Below are 22475 nucleotides of genomic sequence, written 5' to 3' on the forward strand. Positions count from 1 at the left end.
AAGGGTTCCCCTTTTAAAAGACTCAGCATTTCCTATAAATTTAAATTTTTTTAATTGAAATTTGTGGGATATTAGTGTACAGTAGGATTCTACAAGTATATATTTTTGTTTTCAACTAAGAGGCCTTTTATAATCTAACACCACAGGCTAAAACAGAATTTCTGCAAAATTCAGTGACACCATCTTCTGTGATGCCAGTTGACACTCATTGGTTCTGTAAGAGATCACTTGGTAAATCTACCAGCTGACAATATCAGCAATACCTTGCTGCAGGCATAGTTTGTCATTGTCCTAAATAAAATTTAGCACCCTATAAATGTACATAATATCCTGGATTTCCACAGAGCTGCTGAAAAGAAAGCTGGGTATAGAAATAGAAACAGAAGGGACCTTGGAGTTATTTTGTGCTTGTTCATTCATTCCCGGACATGCTAGAGGTGAGACCACAAGGGTTTGTGTAGAGGTGTAAGATTGTTCTCATGATGCAGGTTCAGAATTTAGAAGATACCCTGCAGAAGGTAAACCTGCAAATGTCCCAGATTAAATCTGACCTACGAGTGACTCAGCAGGAAAAGGAGGCTTTAAAACAAGAAGTGATGTCTTTACATAAGAAACTTCAGAATGCTGGTGACAAGGTAATTTCTTTCTTTATTGAAGTATAAGTTATTTACAGTAAAGCACACAAATTTTATGTGTATATCTCTGTGTGTGTTTGTGTAACCATCACTTAGATCAAAATATAGAACATCTCCAGCACCTAGCTGGCGCTCTTGTGTTCCCTCCAGTTGGTAGCACCAAGGGAACCACTTTAGTACCCTCTGTTTTATATAGGTTAGCAATGCTTGTTTCTGGACTTCATATAAATGGAACCATAATGATAGAAAACAGGTCATTTTTTTTTATATTGAGCAAGTCAGAAGACCATGGCTGAGTTTTGTAGTAATAAAACTCAAAAGTTTTCTTAGTTAAATGATAGTATTCATGTGACCCTAAAAAAGTTAAGAAAAATATTGCAAAAATTTATCTAGGAACACACACAGGCTGCAAAAAAAGTAAAACTTCTGCTGAAAAGGAAAACTATGGCTTAAAACAGTAGTACTGAATTTCAGGAGATAATTCATTGCTACCAAATTGGTTGCTACTGTGGCGCCAGAAAGTCCAGGCAAAGCTGGTTAAGGTGTTAGCTGGCTGACATGTTCTGGTGGTGCTGTAGAAAGTGTCTCCTTTTATCACAATGCTGCTTAATCTGTGTGCAAATAAATTAAGAACAATGTTAGGGATGTTAGTCGTAGGCTAGATGTTAATTAAGACTTTGTCCTACAATAAAAGTAGGCACTAATTCAATTAGTTTATCTCTTGGTGACACTTTTTTAAAAATAAGATAGATTCCATTTTAAAAATTACTTCTGGACTGACATTTTTCTCAAAAAGAGATTGTACCTTTTTTCTTTTTCATATTTATCTTGAAAGGCAAGAGGCTTATTTAGCTGTTACTTTTTTAATTTTTTAAATCATTATCAAGATTCAAAAAAATCACTTTGGTAGCTTAAAGCATATTCCCGAATCCAGGCCTTAATTGTGCAGACAATATGTGCTTTGGATTCTAAAAATGGGTATGATTGCATATGTGCACATGGAAGTAGAGTTTAGCTTGGAAAAGCTTTCACGTTGGCACGGCATCTCAGAGTTCCCTTCGTGTTCTCTATTCATCAAAAGAGTATTTTCTGGGCTTAGTGATAACGTTTTTTTCCCCAACCAGAAACAAAGGGTGGAATTTTGTGGTTTTTGAGACCAACGTCTCACCATGTTGCCCAGGCAATTTTTAAGCCGCCAATCTCCATGCACTCGGGTCCTGTATGGAACTGGGACTTGCCCTACGGTCATATTTGTTACCAGACTTGATGAGGGTATTTTGCCAAAGACCACTGTAAACACAGAATTTTGAAACTTTTTTTTAAAATCAAACTCCAAGAATATTGTTTTATTCATATTTGTATATCCATACACTCACTTTCATTAGAAGACGAAGGTGAAGGTTAAAAGGTACTTACTGAGAATTGTCATTAGGTAAATACGGTACCTTTCTCAAAACAGAAATTACCCGTCAGCTTGTTGTGAGGCTTACTTAATCCGCAATTCTCTCTTAAGAACTGGGCCCCAGAAATAGCCACCCATCCATCAGGGTTCCATAGCCAGCAGAAAAGGCTTTCTTGGGACAAGCTGGATCATCTGATGAATGAAGAACAGCAGCTGCTTTGCAAAGAGAACGAGAGACTCCAAACCGTGGTACAGAACACCAAAGCAGAACTCACACACTCCCGGGAGAAGGTAACTTGAGAAGCTGCATATGGTGGCATATGTTTGAAAATGACTAGTTTGATATGAAAATCAATGCTTGATATGATTGAAATGGTTCTAGCATATGAATTTGAGTATCCTGCTCTGGCAGACTTATTTTAAGAATGTATAATTTATCATTTACTTGCATATAATTTTATACTGATGTTTATAAAATATTTTTCACTTTGTAGGAGCAGTTCTATATTAAAATATATTTGTGATTTTAATCTTCATATCTAAAATATAGGCTCAGGGAAATTATGCTAACCATATAGTCTTTATTCAAATTGGCTGGCCACCAAGACTAGTAGTACAAAAATGGCAAAACTTAGACTCAGAGCTTGTGGATCTAACTAATTCCTTATAAGAGAAAAGGGTTCCCCTTTTAAAAGACTCAGCATTTCCTTTTACAACCACCAAACTGATGCTTGAATTCCTTACCTCTGCTATGTATTCCATCAATGATAGCTAAGCTATGCGCTTCAACACCTCCTTTGATTAGGTGCTCTCTGAAGAGTCCCATGTGTTCCTTTAGAACACCTACTCTTTGCCAGAAACTATCACTGAAGCTGCAGTGGTGAACAAGACAGAGATGGTCCCTATCCTCATGGAACGCAGTTGATGTAAATGCATTCTTTCAGGCGTGAACAGTCCAACACAGAATAGGTGGGACTGTCACCTCAGTCACTCCTAAAGGAATGCTCATGTCAGAACAAAAGTGCCAAGAACTGCTATGTCTGTTTTCTTGGCACCCACATCACACACCTTGTTGACTCCTGGAGATTTTGTAGACCTAGAAGTCCCTTCTTCCCCTTCTTGTCCTTACAGCATTGGGTTTGTAGACCCAACCAGATTTACCTAGAAAGGATCTTTTGAAATCCAAAAAAGGCGGCTTCAAGAATTGACAGGCTTGACTGAAAAAGGAAGTTACAACAGGGCCCAAGTGCTGAATTAAAACTTTCCTTATATTCCTTGTTTATTTTTCTTGGATGGCTGATTGTATTAGCATCTTTTCCTCTTTCATTTGTTCTTGTTAGGTCCGTCAACTGGAATCCAACCTTCTTCCTAAGCACCAAAAACATCTAAACTCATCAGGTACTGTGAAACTCACAGAGCAAGAAAAGTTGAACTTAAAGAGAGAATGTGAACAGTTTCAGAAGGAACGATCTCCTACTAATAGAAAGGTGAGATTTTGAGAGTACACACTGTGTTTCTGGTTTTATAACGTGTCCCTAAGCGTATGTTTCTTCTCATATGTGCTTGTAAGGAAATGATTACAATGGCATGTTTGGATTCTTCTTTATTATCTCTTTATGCTTTTGCACTCTTCTCAAAACAGTATCATAGGCTGGGCACGGTGGCTCACGCCTGTAATCCTAGCTCTCTGGGAGGCCAAGGCGAGCAGATTGTTTGAGCTCAGGAGTTCGAGACCAGCCTGAGCAAGAGTGAGACCCCGTCTCTACTAAAAATAGAAAGAAATTAATCAGACAACTAAAAATATATAGAAAAAAATTAGCCAGGCATGGTGGCGCATGCCTGTAGTCCCAGCTACTCGGGAGGCTGAGGCAGAAGGATCGCTTGAGCCCAGGAGTTTGAGGTTGCTGTGAGCTAGGCTGACGCCACGGCACTCTAGCCCGGGCAACAGAGCAAGACTCTGTCTCAAAAAAAAAAAAAAAAAAACAGTATCATAGTTCTTTCTGATTGAATAATGGTTGAAAAAAAGAACAATTTAAGTTTTCATAAAGACGGTTAATCATTTTCATTAGTATTACAAGCCTTTGTAAGTTAGCAAAATATATATAGCCTGAATATTAGAAACATCTTTATATGGTATTATTTATTGCTATTTAACAAATCCAAACAACAAACATTTTTCATCTCATCCGTGGGTCAGGAATTCAGAATCCACTTAACGGGGTGGTCTGACTCAGGGCTCTCGTGAGGTTGCAGTCCAGATGTTGGCCAGGGCTGTGGTTATCTGAACGCTTTGCTGGGGCAAGAGGATCCACTTTCCAGCCTCACTCATATAACTGTTAGCGAGAGGATTCTGACACTGGCTGGCTGATTGAGACCTCAGCTCCTCATCACCTAGGCCTTTTCTCAGTATGTGGCAGCAAGCTTCACCCAGAGGGAGTGATGAGACGACAAACAGACACTGAGACCAAAAGACCAAGACAGAGCTGTGGTGCCTTTAATAGCAAACCTCAGAAGGGACATACCAACATTTCTGCTGTATTCTGTTTGTCACACAGACTAGCCCTGGTCTAGTGTGGGGAGGAACTATTCAAGAGGATGCATCCCAGGAGGTGGGGGTCATCTCAGAGGCTGGCTACAACATGGTCAGGCCTCTGTAGTGCAGCTTAGTGTGCTTTCTTTACTTTGTCTCAAAAGTTGAGTTCTGGACCGGTGTTATTCTGGGGTTGTTGTTTTGTTACTTATTTTTTTTTCTCTCTTTCTTATTCTAAAGTGAAACTCAGAATTTTCACTATTACCTTCCTCTTCCTAAAAATATAGTTTGTTCATTCTTCCCAGATTTTTAAACAATGTTGCTTTTGTTATAAAATATTCATAACAATTTTTTAAAATTTGATTATCATGACCATTTGCAACAAGAAGGCGGGTTGTGCTCTAAAGCTGAAATGCCATTTAATTTCAGGTACATTCAAGTAAACTTTTTAGAAAGAAAGTGGGTTTCATCTAGCGGTTTGTCAGGAGAAAAGTCTTGTGATAGGTCTTTAAATAATAACGCATTTTAAATGGACCTGGGAAGATTATACTTCTGTTTAACTGAGCTCTTCTTGATAGACGCAAAATTAGCATTCTAGAATAGTGTCATATGTTTTCTACTTAGCAGTATTCTGACTCCCAGTGTCCTCTAACTCATTAGATTCTTCCTGTAGTAAAGAGAATTCCAGAAATGTATACTTATAAAATCCTCAAATTTCATCTTTAAAATTGAGAATGGGCTGGTCATGGTGGCTCATACCTGTAATCCCAGAACTTTGGGAGGCTAAAGCAGGAAGATTGCTTGAGACCAATAGTTCAAGACCAGCCTGGGCAACATAGCAAAATCCCATCTCCACAAAAAGAAAAATAAATTAGCCTGTAATGGTGTGTGCCTGTAGTCCTAGCTATTTAGGAGGCTGGGGTGGGTGGACCACTTGAGCCCAGGAGTTGGAGACTACAGTGAGCTATTATCATGCCACTGTACTCCAGCCTGGGTGACAGAGCAAGACCTTGTCTCTAAAAAAATAAATAAAATAAAGTAGAAAAAGGAGTTGTATATGTACTCTCAATTTTAAACTGTTAACTTTGCATTAAGTCAGTGTTTTTCCCACTGCAGATTCATAGTAGAGGATCATGAAATGAATTTAGTGAAAACCAGCATTTTTTATTAATATACTAGAAAATATCACAGTACATGCATGGTAAGGGTAAATATTATTTCAGAAATATGTACTTATGACTGTGCATATACATGTACATGTGGGTTGTGTACTGTGTTGTAAGATAAAATGTATTTCTTCTAGTGGATGGCATCCAAGTTTAAAAGCCAGCTGCTGCCTTAAGGAATCTGTTCTGTGTGAGGACTGGTGATTAAAACTATCTTACTTAACAGAAGTGATGCACTGAATTGCATTGTTTGTTGTTTTACATGGCTGAATTAACATTGGCTTTCTTCCCAGGGTTGAAATTTCTGACTAGTGTAGATTTGTCAAAGTAAAGTAAAGCAACTCCGGTTTTTTTGTGTGTGTGTTTTTTTTTTAAGGGAATTTTCTGTTTTTTAACAGGTCAATCAGATGAATTCCCTTGAACGAGAATTAGAAACAATTCATTTGGAAAATGAAGGCCTGAAAAAGAAACAAGTAAAACTGGATGAACAGCTCAGGGAGGTAAGTTTTTAAGCAGATGGCCTCAGCTATGAAGAATATTTTAATCCGTGAATGAGCCATTTGTTGAGAGAGACTAGACATGGCATTGAATTCCTGTTGTGAAAATCCAAGTACATTGCCAAGCTGAATTTTTTGGTCTGTCTTACCAAGTTTAACAGGCATTTTTGCTTAATTACCCTGTCATAGAAATCTATACTGCTTTGCAGAGGAAGGAATAATCTTGACCTAAAATGCAAAGATCCGTACTTCAACAAATTCAGGTGGCAGGGACTCTGTCCGATACTGGCCAAGGGGCCCAGAGTTCTCTCACCATCACTGTATTTATGTTTCCCGATACCTTCTATATTTCAGTGTTTTAAAGACATGATTGCTTTCTACAACCTCTTCTGTTAGGAAATCCATGCAGGGAATTTGAGAGCATTAGCATTTAGAAGTTTTATTTTCAAGTGCTCCCATTGTTCAATACTACATTTAAAACTCAGCACTGCCTTGTGATAGGTACATCTGATAATTATAAAATGGATTTGTAAAACTTGTCAGCTTGGGCCAGGCACAGTGGCTCACACCTGTAAGCCTAGCACTTTGGGAGGCCAAGGCAAGAGGATTGCTTAAGGCCAGGAGTTGGAGACCAGCCTGAGCAACAGAGTGAGACCCCATCTCTATAAAACATAGAAAAATTAGCTGGGCATGGTGGCACATGCCTGTCTGTAGTCCCAGCTCCTCCTACTTGGGAGGCTGATGTGGGAGGATCGCTTGAGCTCAGGAATTTGAGGTTGTAGTGAGTGAACTATGATGATGCCACTGCACTCTACCCGGGGCAACAGAGCAAGACTCTGTCTCAAAAAAAAAAAAATCCAAAACTTGTCAGCTTGTATGTTCATTCCAGTCTGCTAGATTGCCTTCTGAATACTGAGTTCAATTATAGGATATAAAACAATTTATGTACAAATCCTCCTTAATAAGTAAAATTTCATCGAGATGCTTTGCTTTGGCTAGATGGAAATATTAGTCAATTAATCCAATGTTTAGTGAACTATAAAATATAGCGTAGAAAATCTCTGCTCTTAAAAAGTACTATATATATATTTTTAAAGCCGGAATTGTAGGAAGAAATGGAGATATTTAAATGTTTTCTTTTATGAAGCTGGACACATGCAAAGGTAACTTTAAAAATCAATGCTTGGTTTTTAAATGTGAATATGGGCAAACAAGTCACACTAACATTTAAATAACCACTGAGGCTTCTGTCAATTTTATGTTCTCTGATTTATCCACTAATGGGGAAATTTGTGAAACTATAAATAGTGAAATCAAACCATTTTTTCTCCTTCTAACAGCATATAATAAATGTATTCAAAACCTTGAGCTTCGGGTTGCACTTAGATGTAGACTTGCTTTTCTGATGAAATAATTATATACTCCAATGAATAAGCTAAGCCCAATGTGTCTAGCAACAAATCGAAAAGTAACAGCGTATACTTAATCACCATTAGAGCCTTGACGGAGGCTAAGTCTAACCCCACCTGTTCTCCCTGGCCTTGGGAGCCCCCTGCTCTCCCAGCCCCATTTTCCATTATTAGCCATTGTACACAACTTCCTCTCATTATTTTTTCCCTGATCATCTGCTAAAAGATGAGGGAAATTGAGTGTTCTTGGCACCGGAGCTTAAGAAGGAAAAGCATGGATTTTCCATTTGAACACTGAAAGGAACATGTCATACACTACTCAAATAAAACTTTCATTAGGAAATAAGACTGAACTATTAACTCTATAGATTCCTACAGATTGGATTGTTTAACAGCTTTGTTGAGATATAATTCACATACTATACAGTTCACACATTTAAAGTGTTCAATTCAGTCTTTTCAGTCTTTTTTGGCGTATTACATTAATTTTTTTAAGCTGGTAAATATATACATACCATAAAATTTACCATTTTTAAGTGTACAATTCAGTGGCATTAATTACATTCACAGTGTTGTACAACCATTACCACTACTTCTAAAACCTTTTCAACACTCCAAACAGAAACTGTTAACCATTAACCACTCCCCCCCTTACAAACTGGATTTTTATTTATATTATGATATCTATAGATTAGGCCAATTTGAAGGATGTACAGTGGTTTTCCCACCATCTTTTGTGCCCAGCTCACCTGAGGGATAGGTACGTTCCTCCTTACTCTGGCAGGGATTCTTACGGGGTTGGGGCACAGGTGGTAGGCAGGCAGGGAGAAGTTCCTGCGTCAGAATCTTTGGGATCAGGAAATTTGAGAAAAGCTTTCTAGGTTATTTTAATCTGACGTATGCACTCCCTTAAAGGAAGGAGTTTCTCCTCATCTCTATATACTAGTTTAGAAGTCACTGATCTAATGCAACACATACTCTACCGCAATGTTATTAAAGACAGCAAATCACTAGACTAGGAAATGGAAAAATTGGGGTTAGAATTTGACTCCCACGCCAGGGCTTTTTCAACTATATGAGGCAATGTTTAATAAATAATTCATTTTGAACATTCAAAAAAAATAATTATAAATTATATTAGCAATTCTCAAGTCTGCTTGAATACCTCTGTGATAGCAAACAGTTCACTTGAACAACAAAAATGTTTTATAGTTCATACTGTGTTCTGCATCTCCTAGTGGCAAGGGATTTAACGTCACATCCATTCCATACTGGACCTGGAATCTTCTAAATAATTGCATTGGGATGGATACAGGTAAAGGTGGCAAGCTCACAAACCAACCAAATTATATAGTAGGTGAGGATGCAATTGTAGAATTAAAGCTATAAGATATTTTAATGTCTGTAAAATTTATAACCAGAAAAATGTAAATGTTGGTCCTTCATATGCTCTTATTCACATATATAATATACCTAATTGGCACTGTTCTTTTTATAACTCATACTTTTCTTCCTCTTTTTATAACTCCTGTAATTTTCTTTTGTTTTTGTTTGTCTGTGGCTAACCTGTACCTAGAACTCAGTGGTTGGAAGTAGCAGAGAAGGGTGCAGTTCTCTGCCTGAGATAGTGTGTGAAGGTAGAACTTTCTCTTTCAATAAACTTTCATAGCATGGAGACATCCCATTACACTCACTATTCATGCAATCATTTCTATTGACTATCACAGTTAGTAAGTACTTAAGGTAAGAGCCAGTATTCATTTTCATTTTGCTTTAACTGCATAATATGTCTCTGTTTATATCAGGATTTTCCTCAGTATTTAAAGCATTATTTACAAAGAGAATTATCCCACTGATACAGAATCGTGGGATCATAATTCCCCATATTTTTGATTCATGAAAAATAAAGTGATGGATTTTCTGAATCTACCACTAGAAGTATTTCAAAATGGGCAGTGGTCTACTTCAAGAAATTTAGATGTAAGGAAATGGATAGTGGCTCTGAAGCTTCATGGTAAGCATTTAATTATAGTTGAGTCTTAGAAGTCCTTTTTCCCGTTCTCACAAGCCTGGAGGTGCTTCTTCCTGAGTTCAGTACTTGGTCAAGTCTGTTGCATGCCTTCAGTTGAGCCCCGAAAGTGAGATGTGAGGAGGCAGGCTTCCCTGGCCAGGGTACAGTGCCCTCTCCTCCCTTTCGTCGCCCCTACTTTGACTGGCATGTTGATACACATACCATTTCCTCATTGTCTTGAGCAAATCTATTCCGTGTACTCCAATTCCTAGATGTTCTAGGATATCATGGCCTTATGCCATGAATTGCCTATCTTACGCTATTTTCAATTGAAGGATATAAGTACACAGTGACCAACTAAGATTAAAATAATTTCAGATGTAAGATCAGATTCTTCAGATTACTAACTTGGGGTTGGAAAATATGTAGTCATTGAACATTTACCTGTAAGAATCTTTATGAATGGTAAATCAAGTGACAAAACCCTAAAGCATAACCACTTTCTACCCTGATTTCCCTACTCTGATCCCAGTTTTTAAAAGAGGTCAATGGTAATTAAATGTTTCAGTGTAAAACAGAATTCAGATATGTTATGTATATCATATATTTCATGTCCTTATAGTCACTCAAGAGTGAGGAAGTTCTACTTTTTAAGTCTACAGCTTTTAAGAAAGCCTGCTCGCTTATTAATTATATCATCTCCTATGCAAAATGGCTCTTCCCCTTTACATCTTTCTCAGGCTCATGTGCTGTCCTGTTTCTAAGTTGTCAGTGGGTGTGAGGCCGTTAATGAATCCCTAGGCTTCATTACTCTCTGCTTGACACCTTCAAGGGAAGCTCTGGGACTGAAGGCACCGCGACTGACTGGGGCTTTGCCCTTGTCCTGCAGATGCAGCACCTGAGGTCCACTGTGATGCTTAGCCCATCCCCTCACGCTTGGGATCTGCAGCTGCTCCAGCAGCAGGCCTGCCCGTTGGTGCCCAGGGAGCAGTTTCTGCAGCTTCAACACCAGCTGCTGCAGGCAGAAAGGATAAACCAGCACCTGCAGGAGGAACTTGAAAACAGGACCTCCGAAACCAACACACCACAGGTATGAAGATCTGTTTTGCCTCTCATAGTAAACTCCACCTAATTGATTTTACCTGTTTGTTTGAAATTTATACCAATTCAAAAGTGGGGGTAAATAACCTAAATCCTCTGACAGTTATACTTTATTGTAAATCCATGGAACTGCAGTGCTTTGTTTTTTTGAAGCGCTACTTTTGATCACCCAGCTTAGAAGCTGAGAGCTCAAGTGTTTTCAGTCTCCTTTGCACGTTTGTAATAGATGATGAAGTATCAGGATCACTTGAGCATAGTGCACCATTGGCCTAATGTTCCCGCCTCATGCCAAAAATGTTACAAAATTCAAGTGTAAGTTTACTAACAAAGCATCCTGAGTTTTCCTGTACCAGAGGGGTGTAGCCTGCCAAGTTCCATGGAATTCAAAAGTGGAAACTTTTCACAACTAATAAAGTAGAATGGGTAGTCGGTGACTTTAGTTAACAGTTCAGGTTTTTAAGTGATCTAGTTGGAAAAACTATTTTTAAGAAAATACTAAAAATAGAAAGAAATTAATTGGACAACTAAAAATACATAGAAAAAATTAGCTGGGCATGGTGGCGCATACCTGTAGTCCTGGTGCATACCAGCTACTCGGGAAGCTGAGGCAGAAGGATCGCTTGAGCCCAGGAGTTTGAGGTTGCTGTGAGCTAGGATGACGCCACGGCACTCTAGCCAAGGCAACACAGTGAGACTCTGTCTCAAAAAAAAAAAAAAAAAGAAAAAGTTCTTCCCATTCTGTTTGAGTTAGCATTCTCTTAGCTCACTACCAGATACAATCTTATGTTATCTAGTTTTCGAACAGTTATTTCTCTTTTGTGCGTCATTCATAATCATCCTTTTTTTTTTAAAGAAGTTTTGGGGCTTGCTCATTTATGTAATTCAGAACTAGGAACAAAGAATCAAAGTATAATACTTCTTTGTGGAATTCTTTCTGGTTTGGATGTGCTGCTTCTGTTTTAGATATGTTGCCTCTCGGTTAGTATTTAATAAGGAATTTCCCCTTTTTTTGATCCCCTCAGGGTACAAAATGGCTTTGTAAAGTCACATTAGCACTGTAACTATATACTAGAGCAGTTGTTTTCTTCTCCTCCTAGTATATATCTATGCTTTGCTATGAAGTACTTCTGTCACCTATTATCTCTAACAATTTTTAAAAGTTTGTCTTATGTGCTTTAAAATCTCTTTTTAGAAGCTTTCTACATACCACTTCAACTTCCCAATATTGAAATTATAAATTCTTAAATTAAGATCGCGATGATAGGGTGTCAGAGGGATGCTTCAATTTTCATGAAATAATTGAACTATAAGACCTTGACCTCAGTTTTTACTGGACCTTCTAAACCAAATGATCTGGCCAAGATTCTACTCAGTGTTCTCTCATACACCTTCTTTTCAAAGGATGCTCTTTCCAGCCCACCAATGTAAAAAATTATCTTTCGACTCCAATTACTTCTGGATTAGATGGACAAAAACTTAAGATTTTTGTATGCCAAAAAAATCGTCCAGCCAGATGACAGGACGGACTACTTGTTACTCTCACTTAGCATGCCACTGCAGGCACTCGAAGCTGACACTAATTTTAATACAGAATGTTCTTAGAATCTGCATGTTGTCTGTGTGTGGAGTGACGTGGTCTCTTCTGCCTTTGTGTTGCTTTGCTTGCATATGTAGTGTTAATGTGTGTGCTTTAAAAAATCGTTTGCATTATAAATGTGTGAATTTAGACTCCCCCCAGAAAACCAATCTTGACACCAGGTGAAGTGTACCACTTGCCTTCTTTCTCTAGGCCTTGCTACCGGAGCAGCGAGCAGTGCACGCAGATTCCTGCAGAAGGATTGGGCACCTGTGAAAACTGGGCTGCTATTGATGGCATTTCTTACCCTGGCAGACACGCAAATGCACACACCCACACATGCACCCGCACCACACAAACAGAGACATAAGCTGAGAAATGTTGGGATCAAGTGCTCTTTTAAATTATTTATTATTCTATTGTTAAGCCTTTGCAGTATTATGTCTCTTATTTATGTAGAAATGACAGATCTTGTGAATCAAATTCACAAACTTCAGCTTGTTACAAATCATTTTATTTATACCATTTAAAGAATGTGGATTTAAGATTCTCGAAAGGATGTATTCTATATTTTCTCATTCCATATGTTGTAACTATTTTTAACAAAAGGTACTCCTACTTTTATATATGGAATTTGGAGAAAATCGGGGTTATTTATACTGTTTTGTATAAGATGTATAAAAGTTTTCGACAGGAAAAGGGAAAATTTTGATGAAGCAATAAAATAAAATTTAAATATATGACTGCCTTTGTTTTTCCTCTTTTCCACTCTTGCCATATTCATGTTCTTTGAATTATCTTTTTTTTTTTTTTTTTTAGGCAACTGGAAACCAGACATTTTTCATTTGTGTTTAAACTTCAAAAAGCTATTCTGTCTTTTAAAATATAGCCCTTTTAAAAGCTAGATGTTCTCAAAGTCTAATTTCTTGAAATTTATTTTCCGCATTAGGCTTTTGCCTACTACAATTTCTATCTAAGTAGTCACATGGTTTGTTTCTTTTATGATTAAGCGTTATTTAATATCCAAACAGATGTTGGCTTTCAAGTAACGTTTGGACATTCTTTTTTTTTAAGTAAGCCTTTAAAGACTATTTTAAGTACCATTAGCCATTAACACCTGAGCTTTGCTTAAACATTTTAAGCACCTTTTGAAATCTGAAATTCCTTACGTATACAGTGTAGGGGGAAGAGGGGGGCAGTCAGTTGCACTCTAATCTCTCCCTAGGTCTCTCTGCTCTCCAAAACCCACTTACTCCTTAACCCATCACTGTTGTGAGAGAAAAAAGGAAGAATGCCATATTGTTTTATCTAGTTTTTATTTGTGGGGAGAAGATTCTTAATTTGCAGTCTGCTCTGTTGATAAACCCATCCTCCAATCCAGATGTTTGCTTCACATTGACAAGTCAAATTAGAAAGCAGATGACTAGAATAACCAGCAAGAAGAGGCTGATTAACTACAAACACTAACACCCTCACAGTAATCAGCCATTTAAAGGGAAAACAGACATGCATATTGCAAGCTGACTGGAAACATTTAGGCAACCCTGAATAAACTCAGTGTTTGTGGAGAGGTCCAAAGTATTGCAGAGACCTAAGTCACAGATGGAAAGTTGATAACCATCTTTTAATTTACTTTGGATACCTGTTTTACTAGAAGAAGTGCACACAGGTATTAAATTATGCATTTTAAGAATTTTGCTTTATCTCAGGAGACAATGGTAACACAGGTAAGATTCTTTTCATTGTTTTTTTAATCTTTGATTCTTTCTCTGATAGGGTTACTTTTGTAACATGTGCAACCCATGCAGGGCTCAAAACTCCCATTTCATCAGAAATTCATCCCTCCTGTTACAAAGGCAAAACATTTGCTGTCCTTGTCTCTCAGTATCTTGTGGGGAAAATAACTGTGGCACGGTTTTCAAATATACTTTTTTAATTTAAAACTTCCTTTCAGGGAAACCAGGAACAACTGGTAACTGTCATGGAGGAACGAATGATCGAAGTTGAACAGAAACTGAAACTGGTGAAAAGGCTTCTTCAGGAGAAAGTGAATCAGCTGAAGGAACAAGTGAGCCTCTCTGGTCATCTCTATCCACCCACCTCACATTCCAGTTTTAACTCCAATTTTACACCGCTTTATTGCCATTAACTGTTAACTTGTGCTGTCTAATAAAGGCAAATTCTATTATAAATGTCTGAAAGAACTTAGGATTCGCTCTCCTCACACCACCCCAAAAGTATGAATTCTGTATCGTACGTTATTTTTTCCAAAGCTCTTTTAAGGCATATGTTTGTCCACAATCAAAAAAATGTATATTTGCTAACAGTGATGCATATAGGCCTAAAGCATTTCTAATCAGGTTCAGCGGCTCAAATTGAATATTCATAGATTTTTTTTCTCCCAAAACAAGAAATGTTCCTATTTAAATAAACAGAAAGTGTTGGTTAAAAAAAAATTAGAGGGTAATAAATAGAACTTTAGCTTTCCTGTTCCCAATAACTTGTGACAACTTGGAAAAGTACATTATTGCTATAGCCAGACCCCAAAAGGATGTGCTTTGAATTAGAGTCTGGACCCCAAATTCCAGGACCACTAAGCATTCTGATCCATTTCACCTGCTGGTGGCAGATGTGGCCTCATTGTTTAGAAATTAGTTGTGCAGTCTGGGCAACATAACAAGACTCCATCTCAAAAAAAAAAAAAACAAAAAAAAAATCAGCCGGGCCTGGTGGCACATGTCTGCAATCCCAGCTACTCTGGAGGCTGAGGCCACATCTGCTTCAGGAGGATTGCTTAAGCCTAGGAGCTCAAGGCTGCAGGGAGTTATGATTGTGCCACTGCACTCCAGCCTGAGCAACAGAATAAGACTCTATCTCTTTTAAAAAAAAAAAAAAAAAGTGGGGGGGTTGCTGTGCACAATGGCTCTTGCCTATAATCCTAGCATTCTGGGAGGCCGAGGCAGGAGGATCACTTGAGCTCAGGAGTTCAAGACCAGCCCGAGCAAGAGTGAGACCCGGTCTCTCTACTGAAAGTAGAAAAATTAGCCAGGCATCACAGCATGTGCCTATAGTCCCAGCTACTCAGGAGGCTGAGGCAGGGGATCGCTTGAGCCCAGGAGTTGGAGGTTGCAGTGAGCTACGATGATGCCACTGCACTCTACCTGGGTCAACAGAGCAAGATGGTCTGGGGGTAGGGGGGAAGGAAATTAGTTGTGCATCCACTACAGAGGCACACAGAGAGTACTACCCTCTAGGAGAGTGTTACAGCTTCTCTGGAAACTGAGATTGAGACAAACTGGTAGAGTGGGGGGCAGAAACTGCCCAGCCTGGTTCTCTAGATATGCAAAATCTAGAATAATTATCTCCAGAGAAGGTCGAAATTCAGATGTAGACAGGAACTTTCCATTGCCCTGTATTTTAATACAGAGGAGAAAGTCCAGTTCAATAAGCATTTATTCACTCATTCCTTTATTCATGCATTCAACATTCATTCATTTTCATTCATTCCTTTATTCATGCATTCAACACATAGTTACTAAGTGCCAGGTCTTGTTCTAGGGACTAGAGATACAGCAGTGAACAACAAAGTCACTGCCCATAGAAAATGCAAAGTCTAGTAAACCTACAATGTGGCCAGCATTTGGCCAGGTGGTGGGTTCAAAAATAAATAAAATAGGGTTTATCCTCTTTTCATTTTCAGTAGAGGGGAACACAAAAGAGTTTAAAGAAAGCTTCCTGGAAGCCTCTGACACCAAATCTTGAAAGCTAAGAGTTGAACAGGTGAAGAAATGTGGGAAGGCTGTGGGAACATCATGGAGTTCTGAGAACACTTGGGGTGTGGACACGCACAGACGCTTAGGCATTACCAGTTCATGCTATCCTGGGAGAGGCAGGAGAAGAGACTACACAGGAGGGGAGGAGCAGGGAAGCAAAGGGCCTGGAGGGATGAGCCAGGGAGCTTGGATTATTCTGTAGGTGATGATGAACCACTGAAAGGCAAAGAGGGAGGAAGGAAAGAAAAGTTGTACTAGGACAGTTCAGTAGAGAGCAGGTTCTGAAAAGTTAGTATGTTACCCCTGCCAGTTACCTAGGATCTGGGCTTTAGGGTGTTATAATCCTTATCATTACCCTTTGAAATGCTAATAAGTTATTTGGCCACTCTTTAGTTGTTCTTTGTTCCCTTAAACCTTTATACTTTTAGATGCCCTGCTTGAAACTGGGTGTAAAATAAGGAGTTAAAAGTGTAATATGGGAAAGGGGCTTGGAAAATATTAATAGGAGCAACAGTAAACATATCCCAAGGCTGCTAACAAGTTCTGCCACCACCCCAACCTAGACTATGTATTCTAACCATAAAGATTAGAATGTACCTTTTAGACAAGGCCCTATGCAAAAATGGAAGAGTTCAAGAAAAGTAACTGCCCAAATCTTGTCTCTTTGTCCTAATAAATGAGCCAAATTTTAAAATAATCAGTAGGCTGTAGGTATGAATGGAAAGTTTAAGCATCTGTTAAGAGCAGAGTTAAGCAGTTCACACCTTATACCTCAGAAGTTATAAAAGTATTTTATATTTTTAGAGAATGAATCAAGGAATGATATCTAACTTAAGTAGAAAAAAACCTTTCATTTTGTAGCCCTCAAATATCAATCTGTTCTTTTTCTTAGTAACTTCTACAAACATCTTATGCAAAGAAATATCTTGGAAAAAGTAGATTTGTTCCACGTATATCCCTGATGCCAAGTTTAATGTTAAAGCTGTATGGTAAAATAAAAGAATATGATTGCTAGACGTGATTTGCTTTTATAAAACAGTCCTTATGTCAGAACTCAAAACTACAAGAATGATAGAAATGGAGTCAAGATGTTTTTGGTTCTGTTTCTAGCTCTGCAAGAATACTAAAGCAGATGCAATGGTGAAGGATTTGTATATTGAAAACGCACAGTTATTGAAAGCTCTGGAAATGACTGAACAGCGACAGAAAACAGCAGAGAAGAAAAATTACCTCCTGGAAGAGAAGATTGCCAGCCTCAGTAACATAGTCAGGAATCTGACACCAGCGCCACTGACTTCTACACCTCCTTTGAGGTCATAGCCAAACCAAAGGATATACTCTTATTTGTGCACTTTACTGAAATAGATGGAACATTTCTGTAGGCTCTCTCAATGTTTTTTTTTTTTTTTAAACCTTTAGTGGCTTAAAATTAAGCCTAACCGAAAACTGCCAGCAACAGAATTGGAGTCTGCATTCATTGTAATTAGTTTTTCTAAATAGACCTTTATGAGAGTTTCAAATAAATATTTACATATGTCACTGTTTAAATTATTCCCAAGATTTAACTTTATTTAAGTGTTCTAACAGCCACCAAGAAGGTGGATATATGAAAACAATTCAAGAACCTTAATATCCCTGTTTTCAGTGAGTTTTTTTAAATCACTATCGCAAATCTGTGTGTAAAGTCCAGATACTTTAGGTTTGAGATGTGATTAGAATGGGTATTAATGAACTTTATTTTAAAACTAAATTTAGGTGTTCTTACACATTTAAATACTGAGAAGTCATTCTGTTTGTAATATTTTGGTTCTTTAAATTAACTGGTAGATTATAATTCTGTTTGATAAGGAGGCTGGCTGGGCTCAATAACCAGTGGGGTCAGAAAAGCCTGTCTGTAGAACTCTACTTTCTAATGCCTGTGACAGTATTCACTCTTTTTGTATGATAGATTTCGAACTGATTTACTCAACTGCACTCAACTAAATGTCAAAGCTTTACTTTCTTCGAACAGCCTTTTCTTCCAGCCCTTAGAAGTTTCATTTGGGAGCTTGGCGTCTAAGAAATGGATAAAGCCACATTATTAAAGCATTTGAACTACAGGGAAAGCACTGAACAAACCACTTTTGTAGTAAACAGCTACTCTTAGAAGAGGGATAAGCAGACCACCTGCGTTTTTGGTCTCTAAGTCTTGGAGTTCATGAATTTATCTTTCTAGTTGCCTCAAGAACTCAGGGAACAATACTTATAAACTGTCTTCCTAAACTACTGTAGGACCTCTCTAAGAATTTGAAATGCATAAACCATGTGACCTCATTTGTCTTATATATTTACAGCCATAGTATTAATAGAATTTTTATTTCTACATTTTTAGTAAGTTTAATCTTCTGGAGGAAAAAAAGCCTTGATTTTAGAGTTAAAAATCTCTTCTAACTTATGGAAGAGCTTAATATAGGTCAAAATTTTCATGCTTCTTACTCCTTCTGTACCTCAAATCTGATCGTAAGAGTTCCTTACTGTGATAAGCACTGGCATGCCCTCTGAGGTAAAGGAGTGCCAAATAGGACTTTCCATTCGTTCTCAAGATCAGAACTTTATAGAATGGTAAACATTTTGATTGGGTAACTTTTTTTCCTCCAATTAAAATCTCTGCCTCTAGTCTACTTCTGCCAGCAGTTGGTGGAGGACTTACTACTAGCAGGGCACTACCAGCGCTCCTCACAGCCACCTACTTGTTTTCATGGGAGAGTACTTAGATCAGAAAAATTACTTGGATGTATTCCTGGAGGGCTAAGCCCATCTACCTACAAGAGATATAACAGCAAAATCAAATACTGCTTTACAGGCAGGAACACAAGATAAAGCAAACTGCCTAAGAATTCATGTTAGAAACTCAATCTCAGCAAAATAATTTCCATCAAGAAACTTTAGAGCACTTTGAGGCCTAACCATCCACTATCAGTCTCACCTGCCAACTCAGAAGTCCTCACCCAAAGAGCCCTGGCAAGGCAGGACTGGGAGTTTACACTGACGAAGCAAATCTTTTAATTTTTGCACAGCTCTTATCAGAAAGTCCTGATTTCCTCTGGAAAAAGAATTTTGATCGTTCCCCGTAATTACACTTCAAAATATTTGAAGTCTGCTATCACGCCTTCCCAAAATCTTTCTTCTCTACTGTAAATATTCCTAGTAAACTCAACTGCTTGTATGACATTAGCTTTAACAGAACATTTTTTTCCACTTAAAACTGTGGGTAGGCTAAGGTCAAAGATAAATTAAGCATCTGTAGTGAACATACATGATATGCTTCAAGTTACGGTCGTTGCCATGGGAGCAGAACAGCAACCGTATTTCTCAGCTGGCTTAGCTTGTAATCACATTTGTTGTATTTTGTATTTTTATTTTTTACATTATGAAAAATGTAGCTTAATTTGTTTCCTGTAAATTTGTATTTATGTGTATATAAAATGCTGTACAATATGACTTTCTGGAAAGTTTTAGACTACATTTAGAGTCCCTTTTTTCAAAAAAAAACAACAAAGAAAAAAAAACACTGTTCAAATGAAAGCTAATTTAACACATTGACTGCCACCAAAAAAAAAAAAAATCTTTTTCCTTGGGGCCACGGTATTTTATTATGAAAATAGAATAAAAACTTTGAAAGCAAAACGATCCTAAAACATACATCAATAAAAAAATAGTATAAAAACTTGAAAAATAGTTAAGAACTCCTAGGGCAGTTAATGTGTTAACCACATCTAGGTGCTTAATTTTTTGTTTACCCCACTTATGAAATTGGAAAAAAGATCAACATGAAGAACTGTTATTTTTGAGAAAACAGAGCGGGAATTTAACTGGCAATTTATAATGTATCTTACAGCTTTTAAAAGACCTTTGAAAGATTAAATGTAAACCATTATATGTTTAGATTTTGCTTTCAGACTTTATAACAGCACTCTTCAAAACGCAAGTTATGAATTTTATAGGCATTTAGCTGCTTGTTTATTAAGAGCACTGATTTTTAAACTTTCTTTTGATTTAAGAACATTTAATATAGTCCTAGAAGGCAGGCTCTTCATTTCAAGGAAAGGAAGTCAAGTTTGCCTTTGTGATAACACATTACACAAAGAAAAGGAAAATATGGATAGTAAAACTCATATTATCCTATTGCTTTTTTTCTGCTTTTTAGAAGCCTGAAGTCATAAGCTCAGATTTGTGAAGGGAGAGCAGAAGGGGAGGGGTAGAGTCAATGACAGTATTTTATTTATTTTTCTAAAATTCTTACAAATCCAGATTTTAAAAACTGTTTTAGTTCATGAACCCCCCCCCAAAAAAGCCAATTAGATCTTTTTAAAAAAAAATCTATTTTAAATGTGACTCCTTCCCAGAAACTTCAATGCATTGCTTACATATTTAACCTTCAGCATATTTTACATAAATGCATCATGAAGTCACAGGCTTTCAAGGTATGGGAAGAGATCTTAGAGGTCTAAGATTTCTATAATGCACCAATACCCAGAGCAGGCATTATTATGAGAAACTTTTTTCTTAAGAATAAATAAGCTTTATGGCCGACTATGGGTTTTTTTTTAAACATGGGAAATGAATTTTTTGTCATTCATGTGATTTCTTTCTTTTTTGCTGAGTAAAGGAAAAATGTGTTTCCATTGTCAGCATCTTAAAGATATTTCCAATCAAGACAAGGCTAAGTGCTTTGTGATAGTATTAAGACAAACCTGTTTTGAGTGGATTATCTGTAATGACTCACTGGAATGATCTAATTATCCAAGTAATGCCAAAACCAAGTCAAAGCCTCATAACCAAAGCACTTACATTTAAAACTTATTCATTATATCATGTTTGGACCTATTTGAACATCTCAGCACTGTAAAACAGTTTGGGTTTTATGGCATCTGGATAGCTATTTAACAAATCAAAGTTAGCTTTTTGCTTCTCAGCTTTTTTCAATCATACAAGTTAAATTTTTATTGGGGGATGGGTGTGGTGGCTCACTCCTGTAATCCCAGCACTTTGGGAGGCCAAGGCACAAGGATCGCTTGAGGCCAGGAGTTCCAGACCAGCCTGGGCAACAGAGCAAGACCCTGTTTCTACAAAAAATAAAAAAACTTAGCCAGGCTTGGTGGCAAGTGCCTATAGTCCTGGCTGCTCCAGAGGCTGAGGCAGGAGGACCACTTGAGCCTAGAAGTTGGAGGCTGCAGTGAGCTATGACAGATCAAGACCCTGTCTCTAAAAAAAACTTAATTCTTATTGGGGAGATACCATTATGGTATGATTTAAGGGAATATTGGTTTTATGAAGGAAAATCTGAGTTTATCTAAAGCCATCGCTAGGGTTCTGTTCAGATAAATAATGTGTATGTGTTTATATTGGTTTTGTATATTTCATCTTGGCCATCCTATTCTAGAAAGATTTTAATGTAAGCTTAAAATGTAAATAAATAATTTTGCAAACATGCCTTCTGTTTTCTGTATACCCCAAACTTTGATAAAGTTTGTGTGTTTACCATTGGTCTTTAGAATGAAAGCATCAAAATATTGCACTAAACATTTTCTACAAATGCAGAATCTCAGTCCCCACTCCAGATCTACTAAAATCAGAATTTTTATTTTAAAACTGCGGTGGCCCCCAACCCCCAGGTCACGGACTGGTACCAGCAGTGCCCGCCAGGAATTGAGCCACACAGCAGGAGGTGAGCAGCGGGCCCCACCTCCACCCCACAGCCACTCCCGATCGCTTAAATCACCACCTGAGCCCCAGCGAACCCCAGCCCCCACCGTCAGATCAGCAACAGCATCAGACCCTCATAGGAGTGTGAGCCAGACAAGGGATCCATGTTACCCACTCCCCCATGAGAATCCAACACCTGATTCGGCCTGGTGCCAAAAAGGTTGGGGACCACTGTTTTAAGAAGATTCAAGTGATTGTATGTGATTTAGAGCACTGGGACTCCATTCCTGTGAAGGCATTTATGGCTTTCATGCCAGCCAGTCTGGGAACTCTGTACACTGGGGCAAATGCATGATTTACCTATAGAATTCTGACTTAACCTCAGGCAAGACCCTAAGTTGGATTTTAGGCTGTATTTCACTTTGCCATCTTTATGGGTGCTCAGACTTTAATTGAATAGCTCATGAATGATGATATAGACAATTAGAGACACAAAAAGTTAACCTAAAAGCGTGTTAATGTGTTGAATACTGAAATGTAGAGTTGGAAATGTTGGCCAAACTAGATCCATCTCACAAGCCTTGTTTTATTTATATTCAAAGCTTTTATACCAACTTCACGCTGCTTTCCAAGGCAGGAACTATATACTCATTTTACAGATGAGAAAACTGAAGCTTAGCAAAGTTGTGA

The 22475-nt window shown here is 37.8% G+C and overlaps 1 protein-coding gene across 1 annotated transcript in view; it reads left to right on the forward strand.

Annotated features, from left to right (window-relative positions):
* The window catches only part of NIN (ninein (GSK3B interacting protein)), a 95582-nt gene extending 81063 nt beyond the window's left edge, over positions 1 to 14519 (forward strand). Inside the window, exons 24-29 of the mRNA XM_012663747.1 lie at positions 489 to 635; positions 2149 to 2328; positions 3378 to 3524; positions 6132 to 6233; positions 10540 to 10740; positions 14282 to 14519. Coding sequence (XP_012519201.1) covers positions 489 to 635; positions 2149 to 2328; positions 3378 to 3524; positions 6132 to 6233; positions 10540 to 10740; positions 14282 to 14476 — 972 coding nt within the window. The 3' untranslated portion in view covers positions 14477 to 14519. The remainder of the gene's footprint in view (positions 1 to 488; positions 636 to 2148; positions 2329 to 3377; positions 3525 to 6131; positions 6234 to 10539; positions 10741 to 14281) is intronic.
* The last annotated feature ends 7956 nt before the right edge of the window (positions 14520 to 22475 follow it).

The sequence above is a fragment of the Propithecus coquereli genome, unplaced genomic scaffold (genome assembly GCF_000956105.1).
Source record: "Propithecus coquereli isolate 6110/MARCELLA unplaced genomic scaffold, Pcoq_1.0 Scaffold83, whole genome shotgun sequence".
Taxonomy (NCBI): domain Eukaryota; kingdom Metazoa; phylum Chordata; class Mammalia; order Primates; family Indriidae; genus Propithecus; species Propithecus coquereli.